General features: G+C 45.3%; 2 protein-coding genes across 5 annotated transcripts in view; both read left to right on the forward strand.

The window, feature by feature from the left end:
• Nucleotides 1-17,146, forward strand: part of notch2 (notch receptor 2) — a 40,593-nt gene extending 23,447 nt beyond the window's left edge. Inside the window, exons 3-35 of one of the 2 annotated variants that reach the window (XM_085449524.1) lie at nt 175-449; nt 1,121-1,328; nt 1,468-1,601; nt 1,966-2,088; nt 2,531-2,764; nt 3,240-3,395; nt 3,478-3,666; nt 3,906-4,019; nt 4,145-4,258; nt 4,344-4,577; nt 5,983-6,093; nt 6,214-6,406; nt 6,648-6,793; nt 7,017-7,130; nt 7,250-7,369; nt 7,485-7,637; nt 7,868-8,096; nt 8,236-8,437; nt 8,799-8,952; nt 9,137-9,321; nt 9,430-9,562; nt 9,795-10,046; nt 10,144-10,256; nt 10,766-11,286; nt 11,375-11,707; nt 11,813-11,955; nt 12,056-12,263; nt 12,464-12,548; nt 12,634-12,787; nt 12,862-13,175; nt 13,256-13,403; nt 13,623-13,720; nt 14,019-17,146. In XM_085449524.1, the coding sequence (XP_085305650.1) occupies nt 175-449; nt 1,121-1,328; nt 1,468-1,601; nt 1,966-2,088; nt 2,531-2,764; nt 3,240-3,395; nt 3,478-3,666; nt 3,906-4,019; nt 4,145-4,258; nt 4,344-4,577; nt 5,983-6,093; nt 6,214-6,406; nt 6,648-6,793; nt 7,017-7,130; nt 7,250-7,369; nt 7,485-7,637; nt 7,868-8,096; nt 8,236-8,437; nt 8,799-8,952; nt 9,137-9,321; nt 9,430-9,562; nt 9,795-10,046; nt 10,144-10,256; nt 10,766-11,286; nt 11,375-11,707; nt 11,813-11,955; nt 12,056-12,263; nt 12,464-12,548; nt 12,634-12,787; nt 12,862-13,175; nt 13,256-13,403; nt 13,623-13,720; nt 14,019-15,470 (7,342 nt within the window). In that variant the 3' untranslated portion in view covers nt 15,471-17,146. The remainder of the gene's footprint in view (nt 1-174; nt 450-1,120; nt 1,329-1,467; nt 1,602-1,965; nt 2,089-2,530; nt 2,765-3,239; nt 3,396-3,477; nt 3,667-3,905; nt 4,020-4,144; nt 4,259-4,343; nt 4,578-5,982; nt 6,094-6,213; nt 6,407-6,647; nt 6,794-7,016; nt 7,131-7,249; nt 7,370-7,484; nt 7,638-7,867; nt 8,097-8,235; nt 8,438-8,798; nt 8,953-9,136; nt 9,322-9,429; nt 9,563-9,794; nt 10,047-10,143; nt 10,257-10,765; nt 11,287-11,374; nt 11,708-11,812; nt 11,956-12,055; nt 12,264-12,463; nt 12,549-12,633; nt 12,788-12,861; nt 13,176-13,255; nt 13,404-13,622; nt 13,721-14,018) is intronic. The other variant, XM_085449525.1, reaches the window with a different exon arrangement.
• A 1,823-nt stretch (nt 17,147-18,969) lies between these two features.
• On the forward strand, nt 18,970-26,949 carry slc35a3a (solute carrier family 35 member A3a). Of its 3 annotated transcripts, none has more exons than XM_085449527.1 (8): nt 18,970-19,324; nt 19,421-19,637; nt 22,537-22,691; nt 22,778-22,900; nt 24,737-24,905; nt 25,417-25,535; nt 25,678-25,811; nt 25,903-26,949. In XM_085449527.1, the coding sequence occupies exons 2-8, from the start codon at nt 19,448-19,450 to the stop codon at nt 25,991-25,993; spliced, it is 981 nt and encodes a 326-aa protein (XP_085305653.1). In that variant the 5' UTR covers nt 18,970-19,324; nt 19,421-19,447; the 3' UTR covers nt 25,994-26,949. The 3 variants fall into 3 exon arrangements, with proteins under 3 accessions (XP_085305653.1, XP_085305654.1, XP_085305652.1); XM_085449528.1 differs by having other exon boundaries at nt 18,970-19,308; XM_085449526.1 differs by having other exon boundaries at nt 18,970-19,637.
• The last annotated feature ends 989 nt before the right edge of the window (nt 26,950-27,938 follow it).

The following is a 27,938-nucleotide window of genomic DNA, read 5'->3' on the forward strand; positions in this document are numbered from 1 at the left end:
TGAGTGAAACTCGCCCTTTTGTTTTGTTTGTTTGCGCTGTCAGGTTCACATGCTTATTTGTCTTCTTGTTAAGCTCATCTGTTTGTTGTATTATCTGTATTGAAGGCCGATAAGCTTTTAGTTTTGAGCGTTTAACCTCTTCCATCACTGATTTGTGTTTTGATGTGTGTCCAGGTGTGCTCCCGGCTTTCTGGGGGAGTACTGCCAGCACAGGGATCCCTGTCAACCCGGCTTCTGCCAGAATGGCGGGAATTGCACTGTGACCATGTCACTTGGTGTGCCTGTACCGGGTAGTGCCACCTGTTCCTGCCCTCTTGGTTTTACTGGACCGCACTGCCAAACTACCCAGAACTCCACGTGTTACCCACACAACCCCTGTGAGAACCAAGGTCACTGTACGCTGCTGTCGCTTGACGAGTACAAGTGTGAGTGCCCAGTAGGATGGGCAGGTAAGCTCCCGTTTGATCGTCTCTGCTCTTTCAAGAGCCTGATGCATTTTTAAACAGCCCGTATGACTGTTATAACCAGTTATAACTTTTGGGTCTCTGAAAGATATTAATAATCTCTAATCACGTCACCACCCTCTGAGAGTCATGAGTTTCATAGCTCCGCTGTGCTGAATAGGAAGTGAGATCCAAAGAGCTAAATGTTAGTTGTTCATCCATGCTGCATTCATGAACATCCAACATCATGCTTCGTTTCAAGAAAAACAACAGATTTATTACACATTTCCACTTCAACGCTTCCTTAATTATATTCATTATATCTTTGCTCACACAAATACAGATGTGTTATTATTTTTTCATTATACATTCCACCTGTCACACTTTGCTGTGAAATATATGATTAGATCTAACTCTCAATTCCTTTTTTCTTTTTACTCCAGAAGTACAAACCAAAATACATGTCAACACAAGTTAGTCCCGACACCCCCAAATCCTCTATCAGTGATTTATTTTTATATTCAAGAAATCAAACGATATCAATAAAATTCTGAACCTTAGTTACTAAACATAGAACGTGGAAAGTTTGCACGCTGCTTTTCTTCTGATTTTTAGGCTGCGTTTCTTGATCAGTGACCACTAAATTTCCGCTCTTTGTGCACTTTTGCATCTTTCAGGAGCACGCTGTGAGTACAAGGACAGCTGTCTCTCTAGTCCATGTGCCAACGATGGAAAGTGCAGCGCTCTCTCCAGCGGCAAATACACGTGTTCCTGTCCTCCTGGTTACAAAGGTCCTAGCTGCCTCAATGACACAGATGAATGTGAAGACACGCCTTCCCTGTGCCAGAACGCAGGCCGGTGTGTCAACACCCACGGCTCCTACAAGTAAGAGCCTAGTTTTTGATACCAAATTCAAAAATGCTCACCGTCAACAGGAAACGCTGATCAAAATGATGTCGCTCTAATTTCTGCTTAAATTTGTGAAAATGATGTTAAGATGTTACCTGCTCTGCCTTTGATGCAGGTGTTTATGCACTCCTGGGTATACGGGTCGACATTGTGAAAGCTCGTACTACCCCTGCTCGCCTTCACCGTGCCTGAACGGAGGCACCTGTCAGCTTAACTTGGACATGACCTACTCATGCCACTGCCTTCCCGGTAGGATTTCAGTTTCCGAAATTTAAAAAAAGAAGAAGCATGAAATAAAATCATAAAAAAAAAAAGTGCTACCACAGCTGTTATTTATGTATAAATGAAAGTAGGTTAGTGTTTCTGAATTGTTACACTATGGTGTTTTGGGTGCAAATAGTCTGATGTTGTTGGCTCTGTCATATCTGACACGCAGCACTGTCAGAGTGCTACAGTTAGCGGATACATACAACAAATACACACACGTGATGTTTATATAGCACCAGACGTTGTTAGAGGACGGCATACTAGAGCATTATGCTTCACTGTCTTCCCAAATCAACACTTCATTAAAACCACTAATAATCAAATGTATTTATTTCATGTACGTCAGGTTTCAATGGCACTAACTGTGAGAACAACATCGACGACTGCCCCAATCACCAGTGTGCCAATGGAGGAACCTGTATGGATGGGGTCAATACCTACAACTGTCAGTGTCCTCCAGAGTGGACTGGTAAGGCACTTTCATGTGCAGTTATTTATGTGTGACTAACATTTTCCATATGTGCCACTCTTATCTGTGGTTGAAGATGACCTGAAGTCTGGAACGTCACCTCTCCATCCATAGCAGACTGTTTGAACTGTTTAAAAACATTTCTTTGACATTTTGGCTATGTTTGATTGTTTTCTACACACTTCTGAGGACTGCTAACTCTCCTAACACCTTTGCGTGGCATCCACAGCACTTGTGTTTACAAAGTGAATATGCAGGCAGCAGCTTTCTAGGGCTTGTCTGAGTTTTGTAGCAACGATGGTGCTTTAATGATTCAAAATTACAACATTTGAGTCCCTCTATGAGGAAAAATTATGTATTTTGGTTCTCTGTCAGAAGCTCAGCATGTTGTAACGTGGCAGGCAAAGGATTAACCTGTTCGTTTTAAATCCCCCCCTCACAGGTCAGCACTGCACAGAGGACGTGGATGAGTGCCGGCTGCAGCCAAACACCTGTCAGAACGGAGGTACCTGCAGCAACCTGCCTGGCGGCTACGTCTGTGTATGCGTCAATGGTTGGAGTGGACCTGACTGCTCTGAAAACATTGATGACTGTGCAACAGCTGCATGCAGCCAAGGCTCCACATGCATAGACCGTGTTGCATCCTTCATCTGCGTGTGTCCTCACGGAAAGACAGGTGGGCGTTCATACGAAACCCTGTACAACGTTAACTCTAGTGTAAATAATGGTGCCATGAGTTCGTACTGAAACTATAGATGTCCTTGACCCTTTCTTTGGTACTTCAGAGAAATGCTGCTTTCTGTGGAACACGTCTAACCTTAACTGATGTTTTTCTAAGCACATGATGCCTCTGTTGTTGTTAAAGAATATTTCACACGGAAATGAAACTGAGCTGTTACTCTGTAAAACAGTCTAATTATACCATAGAATATGTTTTTGCATTTTCACCCTGCTGATTAGTCAGCACGGTTTTGGCGTTAGAGCAAGGTAAGCCTCCCCCAAGTAGCAAATTTGCATTGACTTTGTTTTTCTCTGAAACGGGTATATAACCATGTGCAGGAGACTCTCCAGGGACATTTTGTCTCACCATAGTTTGCATTAAAGTCTTTTATTTTTTTCACTCATTCGATTTGATGTAATGTTCCCCTCAGGTCTGCTCTGCCATCTTGATGATGCCTGCATCAGTAATCCCTGCAGAGAGGGCTCTCAGTGTGACACCAATCCCATTACTGGTATGTTCAACTGTAACTGTCCACCTGGATATATTGGGCCCACCTGCAACAACGACAGAGATGAGTGCAGCATAGGTGAGTCTTCTCAGCAAATAAGCTTTAATCTCTGTCAGCCTCTGTTCTCTGCTGTTATTTATATACCTCTGCTGTTTACCAGCAGGCACCAACCCCTGTGAGCACGGTGGGCAGTGTGTGAACACTGATGGTTCCTTCACCTGTAACTGTGTTCGAGGCTACGCGGGCCCACGCTGTGAACAAGACATAAACGAGTGCGCGTCAAACCCTTGCGAGAATGACGGCACTTGTCTGGATCGTATCGGAGAGTACACCTGCATTTGCATGCCTGGTAAATTTCTTGTAATTTTTTAAAATAATGTTATATTTTAACACAGCAAAATGTGAAAATTGACACACGTGAAAATTCTGTTTTATAGTCAGAAACGGGTCATTTTGCATTTAACCACAAAACTTAAAGTAAATAACAGCAGTGTCATCCACTTAAAGTTTGCTCTGTGTCCTTGACCCATGACCTTCAGTGTTTTTGTTGTTGCGAAATTGTATAGTTGTTTCTGTGTACTTGTGCAGGATATGAGGGGAATCATTGTCAGCTCGAGGTGGATGAGTGTATGAGCTCGCCCTGCCTGAACAGAGGCAAATGTCTCGATCAGGTCAGCGGCTTTATCTGCGAGTGCCCAGCAGGTTGGTACACCTTCAGCTGTGTTAGTGCATTCCCCTGACTCATTTCTGCCGACTGAACCTGTTTTTAAAAACTAAATCTATAATGAATCTTATCAATATATTAATTTTGTTTGTTATGTTTCTAGGCTTCAGTGGGGACATGTGTCAAATAGACATAGACGAGTGTTCCAGCACGCCCTGTTTAAATGGAGCCAAATGCATCGACCGACCTAACGGATACGATTGTGAATGTGCTGAAGGTAAACGGAAATTGCAACATGTTTTTGACCCAGAAAGTAGTCGCTGAAAGTCAGTTGAGAGAGTAAGAAATTCCCCTCTACCCAGGCTTCACCGGTCTGCTGTGTGAGGAGAACATCAATGACTGCGAGCCAGATCCATGCCACTACGGTGTGTGTCAGGATGGTATTGCCACCTACACCTGTAAGTGCAATCCTGGATACACCGGCTCCATCTGTAATATCCAGCTCAACGAGTGCCACAGCAACCCTTGTCAGAACCAAGGACGATGCATTGACCTCGTTAACACCTACAGTTGTCGCTGTCTACCTGGAACCACAGGTCAGTACTGAGTGTGCTGCAAAGATTCTCCAGAATCTCATTTAATGGTGCAATGTGATAGAAATTGTGTCATGTGATATGTGGAACAAACACTGTGACGTTATTCATTGAGAAAAGCTTGAGAGAAAATGAAGTGTGATGAAAAGTCATTCTGAAACACGATAGTGTGGTCACCAAAGTACAAAGGAATGTAATCATTAGAACGGTTAAAATAGTTGTTAGTCTCTTAATGGCAGTTGTAGTTGCAGCAGTAGCCGTTCACACTGAACAGTTTTAGTTCTCATTCCTCATACAGCATTTTTAGAAGTATAAATGAGCTCTAACTGTGCTTCTGAGCATTTCTAAATAATCAATTTCACAAATGCTGTTTAAGTCCAACGTCGTGTAATTGAGTCTTCTGGTGACTTGTTTAAATTGAATGAAAAGATCCCGGTCCCTCACATCTAGAGTCTCTCGTGTAGTTTGAAGTCTACAGTACTCTTCAGTGTAGCAGTCACAAGTCTCGGTCAGGCGGTTAAACCAACGTTGCTTTCTGGATTAGTAAGATCTTCATTGTGTTTTTACCACCCCAAGGCTTGGTACTGAAGTCTTGCATTCAGGCTTCATTCTGTCACTTCCCCTCTTCTCAAAGTGTTTATGTTATTTTGTTCTCCTTCGCTCTGTTCACATTTAATCATCATTGCTCTAATGCTAATCACTGATGTCACACTTTAAAGCACTCCTGTGGTCTAGTTTTATTTATTTTTATGTATATATATATATATATATATATATATATATATATATATATATATATATGTGGTCATATTTTCTCACATATTGCTAAATTCCTTTTTTTCTTTGGTCTCTTACCCCCTCTGGTGGTAACTGACATTCTGTCTATCTGCATTTGAATGGAAGGAACAAGGTTTTTGGTACTGACCAGTACAGTATCTGTGAAGAGCAAAATGATTGCATTGTCCAAGTTAGTTTTAAAATTTGTCTGTCCTCTACGTGCAAGCAGTCGGTGACTGTGGTGAAGAAGAGCTTCACGGAAGAGACAGTGTGAGGGGCATATAGAGACCACAAGTAAAAGGACGATAAACAAACTTACCTGATAGCAGTTTAGCTTTTTAAAATCCATATATACTTGTGATCAAAGGCTGCCCCACAGAACATGAAGTCTTCTGGGTGTGCCGGACGTCCCAAAACTGGTCTCAGGCTAAGTCACAACAGCCAGCTGGTTCAAAGATCGTAGATTTTATAACAGCTGCTCATCGACTTTTCCTCTAATGCAACTCCTTACTCGCATTAATCATCAGATTATTTTATTGTGCCACTTTTATATATTCTAGTGAAAGGATAAACTCTTAAACCCGACTGTTGTTACACGACATGAATTTGTCTTTGTGTACTTTCTGCTCAGGTGTGAACTGTGAGATCAATGAGGACGATTGTGCCAGCAACCCCTGCGTTCATGGAAAGTGCCAGGATGGCATCAACAAGTACAAATGTGTTTGCACCCCGGGATATTCAGGTACGTTTTTGCCTCATGAACATGTATAAAAGGCCTCAAAGCTGAGGCAGAATAAAGTGGCCTGAAATCATCACGTGCCCTTTTGATGCTACTAATTACCTTTAACTTGTTCTCTAACAGGATTAAACTGTGAAGACAACATTAATGAGTGCATGTCAAATCCATGTTTGAGCGGGGGAACCTGCCAAGACAAAATCAACGGGTTCCACTGCCTTTGCCCACCCGGCACCCACGGCCCTCTGTGCCTCTCTGGTAAAGACCATTGTGCTCATCAGCCTTGTCAGCACGGTCACTGTGTCGAACAGCAACACGGGTAAGTTATGTCTATACTGGTGTTTTGTGTTTTACATTATTGGGATAAGATACAGTCATTTTTATTATCGTGGGAATTTCATCCAATTAATTTTCTCACTACTGATAATTTGCACTTACTTCAGATAGATATGCAGGCATTGTTTTTTCCAGCTTGTCAGCATTTTTAAATGTAACATCTCTTCACATATATATATGCAGGAGCTAATGCTGTTACTGTGACATCTTTACTTTGTGTGAAGGTACCGCTGTGAGTGTCAGGCTGGCTGGGAAGGACAGCACTGTGAGCTGGAGAAGAATGAGTGTCAGTCAAACCCATGTCTGAATGGTGGCTCCTGTGTGGATCGACACAACGGCTACACCTGTCAGTGCAAACTTGGCTTTGGAGGTAAACGCCACCGCGATCTTTCGTTTTATATAAGAAGTATTTTAAAAATCTCCAGTCCTTTCTGAATTGATGCACAGTGCAGAGGTTCATTTTCGTGCCTGTGTCAAATGCCTGTGCTCAGAGAAATTTCCAGTTTCAGCAGACTCTGTTTCTGTTGAGAAACTTTGCCGATATCAGCGAAACATCAAGTCTGACACGTTATTGTTGACTCCTCTTTGATCAGGTATTAACTGTGAGAAGAACATTGATGAATGTGCATCTGGCCCGTGTCTGAACCAAGGCGTCTGTTTAGATCTAGACAACGGCTACACCTGTCAATGTAGTCTGCCGTTCACAGGTCAGTGATGGCACATTTACTCGCTTGTAATGTCACAATTTTAAGCTGCTGTCTAGATATCACTTTGGAGAATATTTCCATATGCATGTTTTGATTATTACAAATCTCTGTGAAAATAGGTAAACACTGTGAGGTGGAACAAGTTCCCTGTGCCTCCCATCCATGTAAAAGGGGAGGTGTGTGCCATCCAACTCCAGATTACACCTCTTTCACCTGTCGATGTCCTAGCGGTTGGGAAGGTATGTGTTCGTCGGCATGCATTTGTGTGTGTGCTTGATGATGGCTGTCAGCCGTAATATTAGAACTACATTCCAATTGTTTTTGCTTTTTGTGTTTTTGTCCACACTTGCGTAGGTGCGCTTTGCAATGATGATGTAAACGAGTGCAAGAACAACCCTTGCAGAAACAGCGGTTGGTGCATAAACAGCCTGGGGAGCTACATGTGTAACTGTCTGTCTGGCTACAGTGGACACAACTGCCAGATAAACATTGACGACTGCTCACCGAGTGAGTTTAATTTGGTCACTTTATTGTCTTTGGATCCAATATCATCGTAACTTCCACCAGTCTTTTATTTAATTTAATGACGTTTAAAATAAATAACCATCAGCGGTTATTTAATAATAGCTCATAAAAACCAAAGGTGCTCATACAGTTTGAGCCGTGCTCAGATGTGTGCTTGTTTATTCAGTAACTGGTTTAGTGAGCCTGTTCCTCCTCTCGTCTGTGTTCTGCAGACCCGTGTCTGAATGGAGGCTCTTGTAGGGATGAAGTCGGGAGTTTCGTCTGTGACTGTCGCCCAGGTTTTGAGGGAAAGCGCTGTGACGTTGAGATTAACGAGTGTGCCAGCCATCCCTGCAGAAACGGCGCCTCCTGCGAGGATTACGTCAACAGCTTTGTATGCAAGTGCCGACCCGGCTTTAACGGCATACTGTGTGAAAACAACATCCCCGAGTGTACTGAAAGGTAAGCGCCCTGTCGACACGAGAGATGCTGTCTCCCAATATGTGCGACCTGAGTACGAATACATACATATTTCTGCATCAGTAGATTTTAAAGACTTTCCCCGCCTAAAGCCCTGTTTTCTTTTTCTTCCTCCGTCCAGCTCGTGCCTCAATAACGGGTCTTGCATTGATGACATCGGTAAATTTACCTGCCGTTGTCATCCGGGTTTTTACGGTGAATTCTGCGAGTATGAGAAGAACGAGTGCGACTCTCAGCCCTGCAAGAACGGAGGCACTTGCACTGACGGTCTGGGTACCTACCGCTGCACCTGTCCCATGGCATACAGTGGACAGAACTGCCAGGTAAGTGTGCAGTGTGGGTCTGCATAATTCTGTAATTCCTTTGTAGGTACAAGGAGAGTTGACACATTTTAAAAGGCTAATGGGGTGTTGTCATTACCCCGCTGGGGTGCAGCGTTGACACCAAGTTTGTGAATGTGATAACTTGAGAACGAAGCTACTTATGAGCTTCAAATTGATACCATTGGTGCATCTACTTGGAGGCTGCTTCATTGCTTTCTGTAGAGCCACGACAGGCGGCCTCGTGCACTCAGATCTCTCATATTTGCTGTCTTGTTTTAAACAGTCGATGTCATCGAAGGGGCTGTGAGTTGTGCTGGTTTGTTTTTATGAAATGTTTTCAAAACCTTCTTTTTGTATGCAGAACTATGTGAACCTGTGCAGCCAGGTGCGCTGCCATAATGGTGGCTCCTGCTCACAGACAGCAACTTCCTGGACCTGCCACTGTCAGCCTGGATGGTATGGACGTTACTGTGATGTGCCCAACCAGTCGTGCCAGGATTTTGCCGCCAGGAAAGGTGAGGAAGTATTTTTTTGGCAGAGATATCAAGAGTGATAATGACCTACTGTTTATATTATTGCAAGGAAAATTTAAAATACTAAATGTAGCCCGAGGATTTTGTTACCTTCCTGCTTACAGTTTAATCACTGTAGTAGGCTGCCTCTGTACACGGTAAACTCATCATATGTGTTTGGCTGCAGGTCTGCAGTTGGAGAATGTATGCAAGAATGCTGGCCGGTGTGAGAATGTGGGAAATGCCCACAAGTGCCACTGCCAGCCAGGATACACAGGCAGCTACTGTGAAGACATGGTCGACGAGTGTCAGTCAAACCCTTGTCGCAACGGTGCTACATGCAAGGACTATCAGGGAACGTATGAATGCATAGTAAGTGCACTCTCAGCTTGATATGTGTGCATGTGTTGGCAGGTTTTATGTTTAGGTTCTATATGCAAACAACTGAGCTAACCTCTGTGTTTTGTTTCATTGTCCCAGTGTAAACCAGGCTACCAGGGGGTGAACTGCGAGTATGATGTGGACGAATGCCACTCAAAGCCCTGTCTAAACGGAGGAACATGCATCAACCTCATCAATCACTTTAAGTGCGCTTGCCCACCTGGAACACACGGTACGTGCACATAATAGGAGATTAGTTTAACAGCTGAGGAAGCTTTAAACTTAAAGTATGGACAGAAAGTGATGCTAATGTTTGAGGATAACCTTTCCTGCTTCTTTAGTTGTTCTTGACGTGGGAAAGGAAATGTTGATTGGATGTTGTACTTTTCAAAAAAAGTTTCTTTTGTTGGATCTAAAAATAAAACTGAGTGCAAATTAAATGCTGTCTGTTCTGTATGTCGTAGGACTCCAGTGTGAATTTAACGTGGATGACTGTGCCCCCAAGCCTGGCTCTCTGGAGCCTCTCTGTAAGAATGGAGGACAATGTGAAGACGGTGTGGGCGGTTACAAGTGCAACTGCCCGGCGGGGTTCACTGGTGACCACTGCGAGGGGGATCTGAACGAATGCAAGACTCGACCCTGCCACAGTCACGGCAGCCTTGACTGCATCCAGTTGGTCGATAACTACCAGTGCCGCTGTCGCCTTGGTTACACGGGTATTTTCACATTAACCTCTGAAAACAACACAACAGCACCACAAGTAATTTTTGCTGTTTTTTTTAAAAAGGGGACGAAATGTGTTTGTTTCCTCAGGTCGTCATTGTGAATCCATGGTGGATCTCTGTCTGTCCAGTCCGTGCCGCAACGGAGGCGTCTGCTCTATGAACATGAGCTCGGTGCACGGCTACAGCTGTTCTTGTCCTCGTGTAAGTTCTCTTTAAAGCTGGCTGTTTTCTAATGTAAGCGATCTCCTCTTTATCCCTCATACGGCCTTTGCAGCTCTTGTTATTTGCCCGTTGTGCTCATCAGCTTTTAATAACTACTGGTTTCATTCTTATTCCTTAAACACTCCTCCATGAGTTTGTCCTAAAAAAAAAAAAGCCTATAAAAACATATAAATGTTAATGATTGTCTTTGATTATGCTGCCGTGTAGCTACGGCCACGGCAACTGTCACATCTGTGGCGTGTAGCATAACAGCAGGTTGGCTGTTTGTCGTTCTTCTGCCTGAACGTCAGTGCGTGCTTTTTCTCTGCACTAACCTCTTGCTCCCTGTCTGTTCTCATGCTTGCTTCAGAGGGCCACACCATGGCTCAGGTACAGTAGAGTAGCAACAGTCTTGTAGGAGAAACTAAATGCTTGTTGTAAAAGTTTGCCTGATAAAGTAATATCTACTGCCTTACTATCACACCTAAACAGCATGTTGTGTTTTATAGGGCTATACCGGGTTGGACTGTGGGGAAATGCAGGACTGTGCAAAACAAGGATGCCAGAATGGCGGGCAGTGTGTGAAGATAGCGTCCGGCCATCTGTATTGTCAGTGCAGGTCGGGCTTCAGCGGGCCACACTGCGAGGTGAGATGTCCGTTGCCCTGCCAAAATGGAGGAACCTGCGTGAAAGACCAGGCATACCCGTTCCAGTTGAGCTGCCACTGCCCGCTCTACTTTTCCGGACGATACTGCGAGAACAGACAGATTACGCCGACGCCCCGGAGTTGTCCGTACGAAGACTGTGAAAGGCAAGCAGGAGACAACGTTTGTGACGATCTGTGTAACAACCATGAATGTCGGTGGGACGGAGGGGACTGCTCGCTTCAGAGGGAGCCGTGGACAAACTGCAAGGCCTCTGTTCCCTGCTGGGATCTCTTTAAGAACGGGCGCTGCGATAAGGAGTGTGACAACCCCGGCTGCCTCTTTGACAGCTTTGAGTGCCAAATAACCTCAAACTCCTCCTGCAAGTATGTGACTCTCCCCTTGACTCTTCTGTAAACATGTGTTTAAAATCAAATCCTTACCTCTTGTTCTTGATTGTGATTTCTATGTAAGGTACGACCGGTACTGCGCGGACCACTATGGTAATAAAATCTGCGACCCGAGCTGCAATACGGAGGCTTGCAGTTGGGACGGCCTGGACTGTTCTGACATTCCTGCCAATTTTGCAGGCGGCACACTGGTTCTCGTGGTCCGCCTGCAGCCTAAGGAGCTGCTGGGAGACCTGAGGGGCTTCTTGCGCTACCTAGGAGCTCTGCTGCACACCAACGTTCAGGTGAAGCTGAACGAAAACAACGAACCAATGGTTCTGCCGTACTTCGGAGCACCAAAGGGACTGGGACAACATGCCCAGAGAAGCAAGCGGGAGCTGCACAAGGAGGTTATTGGGTAAGGATACGACAGACGCGTAATTTCTTGTCTGTGCATTTCTTTGCCAAATGAATCACAAATTTCTTGCTTACCGGCGACTGAATTTCACTTTTAATTGCACAGCTCCGAGGTGCACCTGGAAATAGATAACCGCAAATGTTCCCAGAGCCCCTCTCACTGTTTTTCAAGCACAGAAGAAGTCGCTTCCTTCATTGCAGCAGCCCACATCAAGGCTGACCTCCCTTACCCTCTAGTGTCTGTTGACAGTAAGTAAATCTGTCATTCAGAAATGAATGGAATATAAGTGCTTTATATCCATTTTCAAACTAAAACCTCTGTATTTACACTTGTCTTTGTACCATTCAGGCATTTCTTCCCCACCTCCACCTCCACCTCCACCACTGATGTTTCTGATTGGAGTGGCAGTGGTTGTTATTCTGCTCATCCTGGTGCTCGGGATGCTAGCAGCCAAAAGGAAACACAAACACGGCGTCCTGTGGCTGCCTGACGGCTTCATGGCTGCTACAAATGACAAGAGGAGAGAGCCTGTTGGACAGGATGATTTTGATATGAAGTGAGTTCACGTACAAATGAACACCGTGTGCGTAAAACAAGGTGGAGAGGTTGAGTGTGCTCAGGTGAAATATATGCTGTAATGCAAGAAGGTTGTTGTTGAAATGACCGCAATGAGCTTTCAGGGGACCATAGAGTATGACACAGATACAAGCAGGATGAGAGTCATTGTCTTCAAAGCTGCTTTTGTTTCTATATCAGGAATTTTAAGACTGATGGAAGCATGATTGATGGAAGTCAGAGTCAGAGATGGCTGGAAGACGAGGCTCCATCCAAGAAACCGAGAGTAAGTGAACAATAAAGACGTTTGGCGCATACGGAAAGGCTTTGGTCATTGTGAGTTTCACTCTGAGATCTGTTGCTTTTTATAGACTGAAGACAAGCCCTTGCTGCCCATCGCTCTGGACGGAGGTGTAGATCGAAGAGAGTGGACCCTGCAGCATCGCAAAGCTGCTGACATCAGCCTCACTCCTCCTCAGGCCGACCTGGACACTGATTGTCTGGACGTTAATGTGAAGGGACCCGGTAGGGGGACAAAAACCTTTAGATTTGATAATTTTTCAAAAATCTGTCTCGCTAATGAATCTTCACTCTTTCAGACGGCTTCACGCCGCTGATGCTGGCATCGCTGCGCAGTGCCGCCCCGGACTGCAGCCTGCATGGAGAAGAGGAGGAAGAGAGCGGAGATGAACCGGGACCGAGCGTCATCTCGGACCTGATCTCTCAGGGCGCGTCTTTGATTGCTCAGACCGATCGTACCGGAGAAACCGCTCTTCACCTGGCTGCCCGCTACGCCAGGGCCGACGCCGCTAAGAGGCTGCTGGACGCCGGAGCAGATCCAAATGCCCACGACAACATGGGGAGGACACCGCTGCACGCTGCTGTGGCGGCTGACGCTCAGGGAGTCTTTCAGGTGAGACGCCTCTGCGATCTGGTGCAGATCAGTGTGACGGCCAGTCGCGTTTTGTTCACTGTGTCTTTGCACCCTTTCAGATTCTAATCCGTAACCGTGCAACGGAGCTGGACGCCAGAATGAATGATGGCACAACTCCACTGATCCTGGCGGCCAGGCTGGCTGTGGAGGGCATGGTGGAAGAGCTGATCCACTGCCACGCTGACATCAACGCTGTGGACGACCACGGTCAGAAAACTAATCCTCTTCTTTGTCTGAAGCTTTTCGTATTTAATGTGTGAATAAATTCATTAAAGGATGTGAGTTTTAATGTAGTATGTTAGCAGGACAAGCATATCCCAACACAGGGACTTGCTGCGTTTACATTATTAGCTGTAATTTTAGCAGTAATAATAGTTTTCTAGCTAATGCGGCTCTGGTTCTTCTCTCATCTTCCCATCATTTTAGGTAAATCTGCTCTGCACTGGGCAGCTGCAGTCAATAATGTGGAGGCCACACTTGTGCTTTTAAAGAACGGAGCCAATCGTGACATGCAAGACAATAAGGTGAGATGTTTTGTTTTCATGTGCTGATTATAAATCACAACAAACACAAGGACAGTTATGAAATAGAGCTGTAAAGAAAAAATATCAGACTTTATTTGCAGAAACATATTTTCTCCCTAATATCTGTCAAAGATTTCAAAAGCTGCTCCGTGTTTGTTGTGTCGGCTGTGGGACACACCCTGTATGGGTTAAACTGACCGTGTAAACAAACTGTGGATCTGGTCCTGCTTTTCCTGTTTGTTCGTATTAAAATAGGAGCTCCTTACGCTGTGCTTACCGCTCCCTTTGCTTCTTTCAGGAGGAGACCCCGTTGTTTCTTGCAGCCCGGGAAGGCAGCTTCGAGGCGGCACAGGTTCTCCTCGACCACTACTCCAACCGCGACATCACTGATCATCTGGATCGGCTTCCCCGCGATACGGCTCAAGAACGCATGCACCACGACATCGTCCGTCTCCTGGATCAGTACAATCTGGTTCACAGTCCCCACAATGGGCCTAATCACATGGGTGGAGGAGGAAACTCATCTGTTATGTGTGGAGCAAATGGAGCAGGCTACATTGGCATGCGCCCTGGACCACAGGGGAAGAAGAGCAGGAGGGGCGGGGGCACAAAAGTAGGAGGTGTTGGTGGAGGGCCCAAAGAAATGAAAGACATGAAGGCTAAGAGAAGGAAGAAGCCTGCAGGAGGAGATGGGGCAGCTGTAAGTGCTGGGGTGGGAGCAGGAAATGGAGGAGGCACGGCAGCAGGAAGCACCAATGGCGTGAAGGCAGCAGGAGGCCTTCCAGAGAGCTCCGTCACCATGTCGCCCGTCGACTCCTTGGAGTCTCCTCACTCCTACGCAGGCGACGTTTCCACTGCCGTCTCCACCACGGCAAACTCCCCGCCCCTGCTGAGCAGCCCCACCTCCAGACAGATGCTGCCCCCTGTCAGCCACATGTTGGGACAGCAGCAGACCTGGGTGAGCATGAACAAACACGGATACAGCCCCATGTTCAGCCTGGTTCCTCATCAGATTCCGGGATCCCACCCCGGCATGGCCCAGCACCACGGCCAGGGTTGCAGCGTCGGGCTGACCCCCATGAACGTCACCGTGACCAGGGAGCAGCTGCCACCCATCGTCACCTTCCAGATGATGACTCCCGGAGCAGGCCAGACCATGCTGAAGCAGCCTCAGCAGGGGCAGGTGCAAGTCACGCAGTCCCAGGGTCAGAACCAGACTCAGAGTCACTCCCAGCAGGCTCCGGGGCACCTCCACTGCACCCCGGGGATGATATACCAGATCTCTGATCAGATGGCCATGGCTCACGGGCTCCCTCACACCCTGCAGCACCCACACACTGTCGGCCACGGAGGCCACGCAGGGATCGAGGGCCAGTCTCGGGCTCTGCCCTCATACCCGACCATGCAGAGCCCGGTGGATAAATACCCAACGCCTCCATCGCAGCACAGCTACACCACAGCGGGCTCGGAGGGCACCACGCCCAGCCACTCTGCCCACCCGCCCAGCGAGCACCCGTATCTCACCCCCTCGCCGGAATCCCCCGACCCCTGGTCCTCCTCTTCCCCGCACTCCAACTCGGACTGGTCCGACGTCACCACCAGCCCCACCCCTCTGGGGAACTCCCACCACACACTGCCGTCATCACACCACACACACATTCCAGAGCAGGTGCAGCTGCAGCCGCAGTCGCAGCAGATGCCGCAAGCGTCTCAGCAGCCTCAGCTCGGAAACATGCAGGTGTTTGCGTAGGCGGAAGAGGAAGAAAGCAGAAACCGACTGACTTTGGGGCTTCTGTGTACTCATAGTAACACAATCAGTACGTTCTCACGTCTGTCTTTAATCCCTTATTCTTCTATAATAATCAATCACCTCTTATGTTATCTTCTCTTTGTACTTCAGAAGACTGTGTATAGTTTCTTAAACATTTTTGAGTAAAAGTCTTTTGGAGTTTTTCTCTGATCGAGTTCTTCTAAGTCCAGTGAGGCAGCCTTTGCTCTCTGCTGGCTGGATCAAGACTTTTCATGTTTTGGCACCAAACACATAAACTGATCATCGAGGAGCTTCTGACCAGCTGGTGCGGGATTAAAAAAAGACCGGCGAGAAAAGACTGGGCACTTCCTGCATTGAGATCGTCCGTCTCTGTTCAGTGTAATAAACCTGCCAGTACTAACACCTCATTGAAACCATTCACTTTAATACGATGGGTCATATTCAGTGGATATTTTTACTCTCAAAGGAAAACCACGTTTGTTGCATTCGTGCTTTCGCTGGGTTAAAGGGGAGCGGCACTGAGAGGCTGCTGTACGATCAGAAAAAACAACAAGTGCATGTAGCAAACGCACGGCGAGGCCTGCTGGGCGGTGCTGCATGGGTCTGCGCTTGTCATGTGAAAGTTTTCAAAGTATTTCAGAGGTTTGATGAAAGTAACATCTGCTAAACATCAAATATCTGCCTGCACACTTCAAAAGGTCAGAAAATGGAGCTCCACCTGCACGCTATCGCTGCAGTCCTCGGGTGGTGTAATGAGAGTGTGCGGTTGTCTCTCTGCAGGTGGTACAGCTGTATTTGAGTAATTAATACTGAAAAGCGTACATTAGTTTGTCACCAGATTCAGTATGTTGTATATGAAAATGTACAGACACTCCGAGCATCTTCTGCTCGTTATATCTGAGCTTAGCATGTCTTTTGTTTTGTTTTTATATGAATACGGTGCACACTTCCTGTATAATTCTGAATCTTGCCGAGGCAAATCGCCACGTCTTTAAAGTGCCTCTGTTATAAATAGCGTCTCTTCCAAAGTTATATAACCATAGCTACAATCATTGCGTCTCCGCACCTCTAACGGTCGTAAATCGTGCGTAGAAGGAGAAAGTCACTTGTCTTCTTTCTTAAGGTCGATGTTGAGCTTTTATGTGGCTGCTGTGTTTAAAACAAAAAAGGACAATCGTTCAGCGTTCAGAAAAATCTCACATACCAAATTTTGTTTTATTCAGCCAAAAATATGAAACCTGTGTCCAAACTTGTCATTTGTTGTTCTTGTTTGAAAAGTCAGACACACAAAAGCTGCACCTTTCTGCAGAGTTGTATTTGTAGACCCAGCCTGAAAACTCCCCAAATCCACGTTTGTACGAATGTAGGGGCGCTCAGGCATCAGATAACTTTTTTTTGTATGAATCACAGCAGCTCCAGTGCATATGCAAGGTTATGAGGTCATGTCTATATTCTGTATATAAAATGTTTTTTTTAAGTTTACTGTACTCTTCTCTGTTAACCAAATAGCCCGTAATATACCTGCAATATGAAGTAGTTGTTACCGTGTTTGTGTGTTGTAGAACTAAAACTGATCAAATCTGTTGGATTAAAAAAACAAAACAAATGATCGAACGAATGCTTTACTGAAATAAAGCCAAGATCTCCACACACGAGTGCACGTGCTGTCTTGTCCTGGAGCATCTTCGTGTCTCGGCAGGTTTTTACAGGTGTGTCATTTGCAGGTGGATTTTTTTTTTAGGGCCTCCATGTTTGACCTGGTAGATGTAGCATCGTGTTTTTCGCTCTGCCTGGTAAATCTGCCATTTCTGAAGGTTAAACTTGAGTCAGAGGCTTTATTGTTTTGTCCTAATCGATTCAGGCTTCATCTGCATGAATCCTCTTGGTAAGCGGTAAATGGATGCTATTCATATAACACATTTCTGCTCCTACTGAGCACTTAAAGCCACGTGTATACAGTGCTTTTCTTTATGCACACATGGATGCTCTTTAATCCCTCCTCAGACGCACAGTGCAGACGTTGTACTGCCAATAAAGCACAAAGGTTTGAACAGTGCCTGGGATTTGGATAGAGTATTTTCATATAATTCACATGTATTTATGTACTGTTGCATCACTACATAAATACACCAAAGAAGCCAAACTGAGTCATTTCTGTCCTTTAAATCTGCATTTGAAACTACAGCAGTGTCTCTGGGTACTGCTCTGCAGGTCAAAGGCAGGGAAGTGGACATGCAATGCCTACAGATAATTAAGTTATAATACTTTTGCTTTTTACAGTTACACAGATCGATTGAAAACACGATTGCATGTAAATGAGGCATTTGTGAAATGCTCATAAACAGGGCCCCAAACATCAGATAATAAACACAAAATACAGCATTTTGAATTTTATATAACCAGGAAGAACAAAAAGACTTTATGCACAAATCCATGCAACAAGTACAAGATATGAAAATAAAACACAGAAACAATCAAAATGTGTAAGCTGCACTGTCAATAAAGGATGAATACCTTAAACAAAAGAAATATTAACACGGCCTGAAGTTACTGCATCCAAGTCATCTATAATCACCTTACATTCCTGAAGTTTTAGTTGACTGCAGATTATTCGAGGAAGGCGCTGCAAACCTGAATTCAGTGCGAACCTTTGGGACAGATGAGTGAATCCTGGGACTTTGTAACTTCCAACATTTCTCTGCTGAATGCAAACCAAGAATAGGCTTTTAAATAAGAAGATCTCAGTGGTGGTGACATAATCACTGGTGTAAAGACAGATTTAGAGAGCCTGCAGAGGTCTGTGGACGTCTGTAGGTCACAGTAAAACTTGTAAGATATTAAGTGTGTATTTCTTTTCCTCTGTGTTATACGTCTGTCTCTCCGTGTGGCATTTGCATGTCTGTGTGGGTTCTCTGGCTTCCTCAGACCAACTGCATGTCAGTCCAGACGTGCAGTCGGGAGGTTATGTGAAATGCACTCGCTTTCTGCATGTTCCTTTATGGCTTACAGACACACACACTAACTCATACCCTACCACACTTAAACACACAGACACGCACCAAATCTCGTCCAGGAGATACATTACTGTCAGGAGTCTTTTTGCTTCCTACTAATGTAAGAATCCTTCCAAGGAGACAGATTAAATTCTATTACATGCCTCAGTGTGTTTCTATGTATATACTGTAGTTTATTTCATTGGTAGCCTGTCCAGGATGTACCTGGCCTCTCACCCTATGGCAGCTGGGATAGGCTCCAGCCCACCTCCGCGACCCTGAAATGCACTATAAATGGTCAGGCATTGAGAAAAATGTTCCATCTCATTAACTTCAGAAGTTTAAAACCTTTACTGAAAATGCAAATCGTTTAAATGCATAATAATAATAATAATAATAAAGTCAGATATTTTCTGTTTGGAGTTTTCTCCCGTTTATCCTGCCGAGGTGCTGTTCCGTGTCAGCCCAGCAGGAGGCAGAGTCTCACACGAACCCGAAAACGACGAGAACACGAAGAAGAGTTGCTAACGCGGAAGTCGTCCGGGATCTTATCTTCACCTGGCTGGAGTTTTCTTCCCCGTGCAATTTACTCTTTCCTCTGGTGGACGTTTTAAGCGGGATGGCGGGTCGTGATGCATTGGTCGGTGCGAGCGTGCTGAAAAGTTAACGGGCGGTTGATATCCGGTGCGGGTCAATGGACGCCAGGACCTGAGCTGCTGTTTTGACAGCTGTGGTGATCCGCCAGCACCGTGTCCATCTGTCCGTGTGAGGAGCCGCAGAGAGCGGACAGCGCAAGACCGAACTGAGCGTCTGCAAAGTTACTGGTGAGCGGACCGAAAGGTGAGACCAACCGTCGGCATTTCCCACCGCCTCGGAGTAAAACACCTGCTCCTGTTCTTGCACCCCCCGGCTCTGTTCTCCTCTGCTCATCTTCAGTCTCCAGCTGCTCGCCGAAACGTGGCCATGGCTTCTCCCCGGCTCAAGTACCTCTCACTGGGTGTGCTGGTGTTCCAGACCACCTCCCTGGTGCTCACCATGCGTTACTCCCGCACCCTGCAGGCCGAGGGCCCGCGGTACCTGGCCTCATCAGCGGTGGTGGTCGCCGAGGTCATGAAGATCCTCACCTGCGTCCTGCTGGTCTTCAAGGAGCACAGTGAGTCCGTGTACACAGCTCCCGGCACCGGTCCTGTCATGTGTGATAAACTTTAGGCCACAGTGACGTGTTATAAATGCTCAAACAAGTCCAGCTGGATGTGAGCAGGAACCATCACGGTGCCGTCTGAGGTCTGGCTTCTTTGATCTGTAAAGCACAAATCATGCTGGGCTTGTTGTTTAATCCCAGAACATGAAAGATGATTTAAATGTTAAATATGCTTGTGGCTGAGCAGCTCCTGCAGCAGGAAGGCAGTTCAAACTGATCCAGTGATCCAGGACCAGCACTGTGAATGCTTGTGACTAAAGTGATTTTTATCTTATTTCAGCTTCAGTTCTGTGTTTGTTAATAACTTCACCTGTTCAGAGTTTACTGATGTTTTCTTCATCAGAGGTCATTTTTTCCCGATTACCTGAGAGGTTCTGTTTCTGAGGTAATCAGGATGAATTCTGAGAACTTTCACTAAAACTACAGAAAACAGGGATTCGCACGTCCATGTGAGCTTCCTGATTGGATATCATTAGTCCAAAAAAACAAAACAAAAAACAACCCTCTAGCTGGGCTGTCGTGTCTTGTTATTTTATCTTCCACCCGTGGGTCTTCGTTTCCCTGTGCCTTGCTTCGCTCCGGTGCCGTATTTGCTTTGTGTCTGGGTTTTCTGTCGTGACTGCCTCACACGTGCTGTTGATCTTTGTCTCTTTGCAGAGTTTCAAACATCTCGTGTGCACAGATGGTCACGTGATACTCGTTTACAGGCCTCTTATTTCAGACAGAGTCTTTTTAACACGACTGAGACTGAGAGTCCTGCTTTAAATTGGAAATGTGTCAGTGTGCGTGCAGCCTGAGGATTTGCAGTCAGGTTTGGTGGACTGTTCCTGACGTGCTGAAACTACAGTTGGTGGGTTTTCTGGATCAGTGAGGCTCAGAATTCGTTTTTGGCTAATAGCAGTCTTTTTTTCTGAAAACTGAAAAGTACTTCATTCACTGATCAGCAAATACAGATGTTTTTAGACACAGTCTGTTTTCAGAGGCTCGGAAGTAGGGCTGCCACAAACGATTATTTTGATAGTCGACTAGTCACCGATTATTTTTGTGATTAGTCAACTAATCAGATCATGCATCCATTGTACGTAAAAAAACCAGACAGTTTATTGCACCAGCATGCATCTGCTCGTATATAACTATCACTAGCTTATAGCTTGAAGTGTTTAAGGTATGTGCTAACTAAAAATAAAGACAAGATGGTAATTAAATTTTAATGAAATATGCAGATTGTTTCCCTGGAGTTCAATAAACTCAGCCGATTTACTCAGGAACAAATAAAATACTGAAAAAAGCCAAATAATAACATTAAGTTATCTAAGTGACTTGTATATCATGTTTAACCTGAGTAGCGAAAGACAGCGGTGGGTTTGAAAATGATTTGCCCAGAGTCCGGTGTTCTCACCAGCTCTAGTTAGCCTTGCCCCCGGCTCGCTATCGAGCTGGTGGGTAACAGACGTCTCCGAAAACGTCGGAGCGCTTTTGAAAATATGTGGCGTCTTGATAAACTGAACAGATATTTGAAGTTTACACAGCTACATTCTCGCCTGAAAACACGTTAAACGTTAAAAGAATAATAAGAGTAGTATTAAAACTAACTAGCTACCGCCATTGTTGGAAACTGAGCTGGGCCGCGCTATGAATTCTGGGACACGGCTTCTTCTTCTTCTTCTTCGAGGTTTAACGGCAGCTGGCATCCTTGTACATGTAGTGCTGCCATCTTCTGTTTCAGTCCGTTATTACACTCTTAAATCCTACTATTTATTCCTGCGTCTTTTGGGATCTTACAAAGCTTCAAACGACACGTCGACTATTAAATTAGTCGTCGACGATTTTGATAGTCGACGTAATCGTGACTAGTCGACTAATCCTGGCAGCCCTACTCAGAAGTAATTGGACGACTGCCTGAAACCGTTTCATTGCCAGGTGAGGCGTGTTCCCTCAAAGTATATCATTGTTGTTTTTGTGATATTTTTTTTTTCAGTGACCAGTAAAAGTCTGAGCCACTTAACCGGTTCTGTTATTGAATTATTATCATTAACATTAATTATTAACATGTGCTCAGGAAACAGACGTTCATTAACTTGAACTTGAATGACGGGAAGAGAAAAATATGGAGGAGGAGAAAAACGACTCAGGATCTGAACAAATAGCACATTGTCTGTCAACCGCAGTGGAAGCAGCATTATGACCTGGGCGCGTACGTCCGGGTCTTAGTCACCGGAACCAGCCCACTCACACTTATTGATGATGTGACTGCTGATAGAAGCAGCAGGATGAATTCAGATTCAGCCAAATGCTGCAAAACAAAACTGTCTTAAGAGCCTGAGTATGCTGCAAAAGCAGCCCGAGAGGTTCTCACAGCAAAGAAATGTGATGGTCTTAACCGCCAGGGCAGTCAGCTGATGTCACTTCAAGCTTTTCAGCTATTAAACACTAAACTGGAGGCAGAAGAAAGTAAAGATAGCTGCCGTGCCGGGCTCACGGAACATCTCAAGGAAGGAGACGCAGGATTTGGTGATGGCTGTGACTTTAAAGCTAAAAGTCGGCACTGCAATTATGTCTTGGTTGTTTTATTTAAAATCCAAGTTCCTGGTTCTGGCTGTAAAGCTGGATTTCTGAGCCTGGACTAACAGGAGCTCGTCAGGCGGTGTGTTTCTTGCGACGGGCCACAGCTTGGGCCAGAGAGACCACTTCTCTTTTTACTTTCTGAATATTAAAAACTGTGACGGGGAATCCTCAAGAGGCACCGAAGCGCTCAGTCATCTTTGCGTACTTTGATTTCACTCTAAAGCTCCAAGCTTGGTTAGAATTTGTAATCTATATGTGTGGTTTGTGTCTTCTTTCCATGCTGCAGGTTACAGCATGCGCGCTCTCAACAGCGTCCTCCGTCAGGAAATCATTCACAAACCCGTAGAAACACTGAAGCTGGCGATCCCCTCAGGGATCTACACACTGCAGAACAACCTGCTGTATGTCGCCCTCTCCAACCTGGACGCAGCCACCTACCAGGTAAGCAGCACGGCAGGTTAATCTGCGGGCCTCATGACCGCCGTGACGACCGGAGGATTGATCGCTTGTTCCTTTGTCTCCATCAGGTGACGTACCAGCTGAAGATCCTGACCACGGCCCTGTTCTCGGTGTCCATGCTGGGCCGCAGGCTGGGCGTGTACCAGTGGCTCTCGCTGCTGATTCTCATGGCTGGCGTGGCCCTCGTGCAGGTGCCGTGCATCTCGAATCACTGTTTCACCATTTCTTGAGACAATCAGCTTTTATTTGCTGTCTTAAAAAAGCTAAATGTGTAGAGATAGTCAGACATAAAACACAGGAATGAAAATGCACCTCTAAGGCTGAAGGAGGCGAGCTCAGAGATGTTTTGAGGCTGACAAAAAGACATTCAGGAAGTAAAATGGATTTGTGTATTCAAATCACAGTAAGCTACTTTACTTATGTTCACTCAGCTCAGAGAGAGACTGGAAAAAAGCAGTGTGTGCACGCAGCTGACACTTTAGTCCCCTTTGTCTGCTGAGCATTTACTCACTGAGTGTGCTGTTTTTTTGTTTTTTGTTTTATTTGTTCTGATATTTAAAGGCCAAATAAATAATGAGGCTTGTACTAGAAGACTGAGTAAATGTTGGCTGCTGATGAATGATGTGTCAGAGGAGGAATGACTGTTTTCATATCACCTCCTCCTCCTTGGCTAAACAAAGAAAATGGCAATCAGTTGGCTTTACACTTATTCTGAGAAATATTTAGCCGTGAACGGATCTGTTTGTCCAAGGTACGTGCAGGAGTGACCGTGGCTTATCAGCGGCACTCCACGAAGGCTCGCACTCACATCAGATATGATGCTAAAGAGCAACTGTTCTGTTTCCATCTCAGACCCTACAAACACACAGAAAACAGAGTCTGCAGAGAAACCCCGCTTCTGTTTCGCTGCTCGTTTCCAAGCTGGTGCTGTTACTTTTCACCCAGCGAGGTTTGTTGCGGAGCTGATGGTGCTGATGTTGGAGGAATATACCAAACAATAGCTTCACTTTGTCCTGAATCTTTATTTATCCAAAGATGAAAGTGTGAGATTTCTTCCTTTGCACATTCAAAGCTCAGCATCATCTTTTTTGTGCATTAATGCCTGTGTTTTCCTGCTTACTGCAGCACATCACACAAGAAGTCTCGCTCTGCAGCTTTTTCACAACGCAGCAAAGCTGTGACGATGCCGTGTCTGAATATTAGGTACCCGGCATGAGGGATTCAGTGAGACTTCACTGTGAATGATAATCATTACACAAAGTTCCAGTTTACTAAGTACATACGAGTTTCTCTGGAAGGCGCACGTTGTATCCGCTGGATGTTTCATTGGATGTAAAATACACAGCCCAGGTTTGTTTGTTTTCTCTGGACATCATCACGTCGAACCCTGTGACACACTGGATTGTGTAGCACTTATTATTTTTGCAGCATGTACTTTTATTCAGCAGGAGATGTGCAAGAGAAGAGAAGTCTGCTCCACGCAGTTATCATAGACTGTATCTAAATGATGGAGGAGGCCATAGCGGTGTTACGCATTGGCTCCTGTTTGGAAGCTTGGGTGACTGAATGTGGATGAGAGGTGTAAGTCATGAGCCAGGACCCACCTGCTAGTCAAAGTAACTGTGACCTTTAAACGGGTGAACCTGGATAAAGTGTACTTCAGTATTGAACCAATAAAGAAGCTTGTTTCTGCTTCCAAGACGGACGTTTCTCTCTGCAGTCACGTTTAGAGCCAGAGAGCTGGGGGTGAGATTTGGTCTGGTTCTGTCAAATTGGCCTCTGAGCATCTCTGACGCTGGCCTGTCAGTCTTTTAAAAACTAAAACCTAAAAGCTGCTGTGCTACAGGAACTCGAAACACACAAAGCACACTTTGGACTGTTTCGCCACATTTTGAGGTGGATAATCATTCCTTGAAATGTTTGTTGGGTTACGATTTAACTTCCTAATCGTACATGTGGGGAGAAGAAAGTTCGAAAGAGTTTTTTTCACCTGTTAAAATTTAAGGCTCTCCGGTTTGTGCTTGCAGTGGCCCTCTGACTCTGCCTCCGAGAAGGAGGCCCCGTCTGCTGGCTCCCAGTTCGTCGGCCTCGCCGCAGTGCTGGTGGCGTGCTTCTCCAGCGGCTTCGCTGGTGTCTACTTTGAGAAGATCTTGAAAGAGAGCAAACAGAGCGTGTGGGTCCGCAACATCCAGCTGGGTTGGTATCTATCACCAGGCAAATCAGTTGTGAACTGATATATACAGCCTGTATATGTTCTTGAAACGCAGTCCAGCGCAGTAAAAAGTATGAAAAATAAAGTGGAGGCCAGAAGAACAATGATCTGAGATGCTGTTGCTTAAAAGTGATAAATGGACCAGGAAGCTCCCATGTGTGCAGCGGTTCCTCGGGTCTTTGCTCGGGGAGCCAGCTGGGCTTTTTACCCTCCGATATGTTTCTGTTAGATGAATGTTCCTGTCTAGTTTATTTTTATCCTGGAACGTGTGAGTATGTGCTGAGTCTCCTGCGATTCCCACTGAGCTTACAGCATCTTCACCTGTGTTAAACCTCAGAGCCTCAGCAGCAGGAACAAGAAAGACGATCAAAAACGAGAATTTAATCATTAATTTAGGCCTGATTTTAGTGGAAATATTCTTGATATATTACTTAAATAATAGAAAACAGCAGTGTTGGGAATGTCGCTCTGAAGTGCTCCGTCCCTGCGTTTCAGGGATGTTCGGCCTGGTGTTCGGGCTCCTCGGGATGATGGCCTATGATGGGGAGCGAGTGAGGGAGTCTGGAATGTTTCAGGGATACAACACGGTCACCTGGACTGTTGTAGCACTGCAGGTAACTTTCACTCGCTGTGCTGTCGCGTATATTGTCGAACTTCTGGGCTAACAGACTGTTTAAAGCTGGGGCTCGGACTCCCCGTTGGCCCTACAGGTCATGCCTCTGTCCATCTGTGTCTCCGTGTTTGTTTTCTCTTCAGGCCCTGGGTGGTCTGGTCATAGCAGCGGTCATCAAGTACGCAGACAACATCCTCAAGGGCTTCGCTACGTCACTCTCCATCATCCTGTCAACGCTGATATCGTACTTCTTGCTGCAGGACTTTGACCCAACCAGGTAAAGAAAGCAGTCGCTATTTTTTTTCTCTGTTTTTTCCTTTTCGCTTTTCTTTCTTTCAGCTCAATGAGTTTTCTGCTCTTGCCTGCAGTGTTTTCTTCCTCGGGGCCGTTTTAGTCATCGCGGCCACTTTCCTGTACGGCTACGAAGGCAAGCCTTCCCCCAATCCCAGCAGGGCGTAGGACACACGGCTGAAACTACAGCAGCTGCGGGAGGTCGTGAAGACACGAAGGGAAAGGAGGACTGGACTGCCTTTATGTTTTCACATATAGTGTGAAAACATAACGGAGGATGTAAGCAGGTTTGGATCAGAGGAAGGTTTGTTTTTTTTTTTTTTTAAATTTTATAACAACGCTGTGACAAGTCTCACACCAAAAGTGCCTCAGCTGAGAAGGAGAAGCAAGGAGAGACGAAACCAGGAGGGCGTTTTACTTTTCTTCTGTGATTACAACAGCGCACATAATCCAGCTGCCACGCCCGGTGAAGGGAAACTGGACCGACTGATTGTCTTCACCAGGAACTAGTTTGACTGCCTGTTAGTGTTACGGCCACATCAGTCACCCAGTGTAACAAAGGAGCAAAGAACCAGAGGGTGGGCCTTTCTAACTATTCTTCCAAGCCACATTTGCCACGTAGCCCAGTGGCTGCCGCCTTCACCTCGGGGTGTTTAACGCTCTAACAGGTACTCCTGTCCTGTTTAAGCTCAGAGTCAGAATGAGCTTCAGCTCTGAAACTACAACACCAAGCGGAGACGTTACACTGAATATTGGAAATCATGTTAATGTTTGGTGTAAGTATTAGCACTGTTGACATTTAAATCTATAAATTAATTGGCGGTTTAACTTATTCATTAGGCTTAGCTTAGTTTTCAGAACCACTGTTGACGGTTAGCGTGTCCTCTGCCTGTGTAACAGTGTCATTTGGTGATTTTTGTGGCGGAATAATCAGAATGTGGTCCAATGAAACTGAAGCTGGTTACATCATTTACAGAGAAAGTAACGTTTGATTTGATGATTTATTATTATTATTTTTTTCTGAAACTACTTTTTTTTTTGGGATAAAGCGGGTATAATTAAGAACTTTATTATTTTAATTACCAATATGTGAATCTTTTATAAAAAAAACATGCTTCCTTTGACTTATGTGCATGTGTCATTGTGTGTCTCCTCTTTGATCATTCTTACTTTACCACAACACACGGCATTTACATTTTCTACCCCAACACATAGACTGTATATAAAAGATGGATACCTGCTTTCAAATCTGATGTCATTGGCTGCATGGATGTCCAAATTATTTGGTTCCTGTGACATCGCTGAGGGTTAAAAAACAAAGTATTTTATCCTCATTTTTTTTCCACAATTTTTTAATTTTTTGGAGCAATTCACATAAATGCATTTTCGCATCACATTTTCACAACTCACTCGGTGAGTCAATCTATTTCCTAACAATAAAAGATGCCCAAAAGTGCACCAAACTGCAGTCGAAAGTACCTCTGAGGTGATCCATTTGTTAATAAAAACCACGAGGTTCGTCATGGATCTGCTGCGTAGTTTGGATGACGCGCTATTAGGGCTGCCACGATTAGTCGACTAGTTACGATTACATCGACTCTCAAAATTGTCGATGACTAATTTAATAGTCAACGCAATATTTGAAGCTTTTGTAAGATCCTGAAAGACGCAGGAATAAGTAGTAGGATTTAAGAGTGACTGAAACAGAAGATGGCACCAATGCATCTACAAGGATGCCAGCTGCGGTTAAACGGCAAAGATGAAGCAGTCTCAGGTATGGTAGCCATGTCCAAATTCAGGGGCCGCATCCTTTGGAGACTGCATTTGTAGGCCAATTACATCACAGCGACGCAATGAAGGCTGTCCAAATTCGACAACGATGACAAATGCGTCCTCCCTTTTCCCCAGATTTAAAGGATGGGTCGGGTATATCCTTCATGGCCCAACCTATCTAGGGATGGATATCGTTTAGGTTTTATCCGATACCGGTGCCAAACTGGTACTTTTGAAACGATGCCGGTGCTTAAACAGTGCTCGAACCAGTGCTTAAAGAATGGAGAACACAAACTTTGTCCAAAAACCTCTCATGTTCAGCTGTTTTTTTTGTAAAAAG

Source organism: Copadichromis virginalis, linkage group LG23 (assembly GCF_057382275.1).
Source record: "Copadichromis virginalis isolate Kocher_CV1m ecotype Utaka linkage group LG23, C_Virginalis_male_GT1.1, whole genome shotgun sequence".
NCBI classification, from domain to species: Eukaryota; Metazoa; Chordata; class Actinopteri; order Cichliformes; family Cichlidae; genus Copadichromis; species Copadichromis virginalis.

Bases quoted from the DNA above. Each gene is read 5' to 3' on its own strand.
- slc35a3a (XM_085449526.1), top strand. From the start codon at position 19,448: ATGGCTTCTCCCCGGCTCAAGTACCTCTCACTGGGTGTGCTGGTGTTC. The intron at 22,901-24,736 runs GTGCCGTGCATC...TTGTGCTTGCAG, and splicing joins CTGGCGTGGCCCTCGTGCAG to TGGCCCTCTGACTCTGCCTC. The intron at 25,812-25,902 runs GTAAAGAAAGCA...TCTTGCCTGCAG, and splicing joins CAGGACTTTGACCCAACCAG to TGTTTTCTTCCTCGGGGCCG.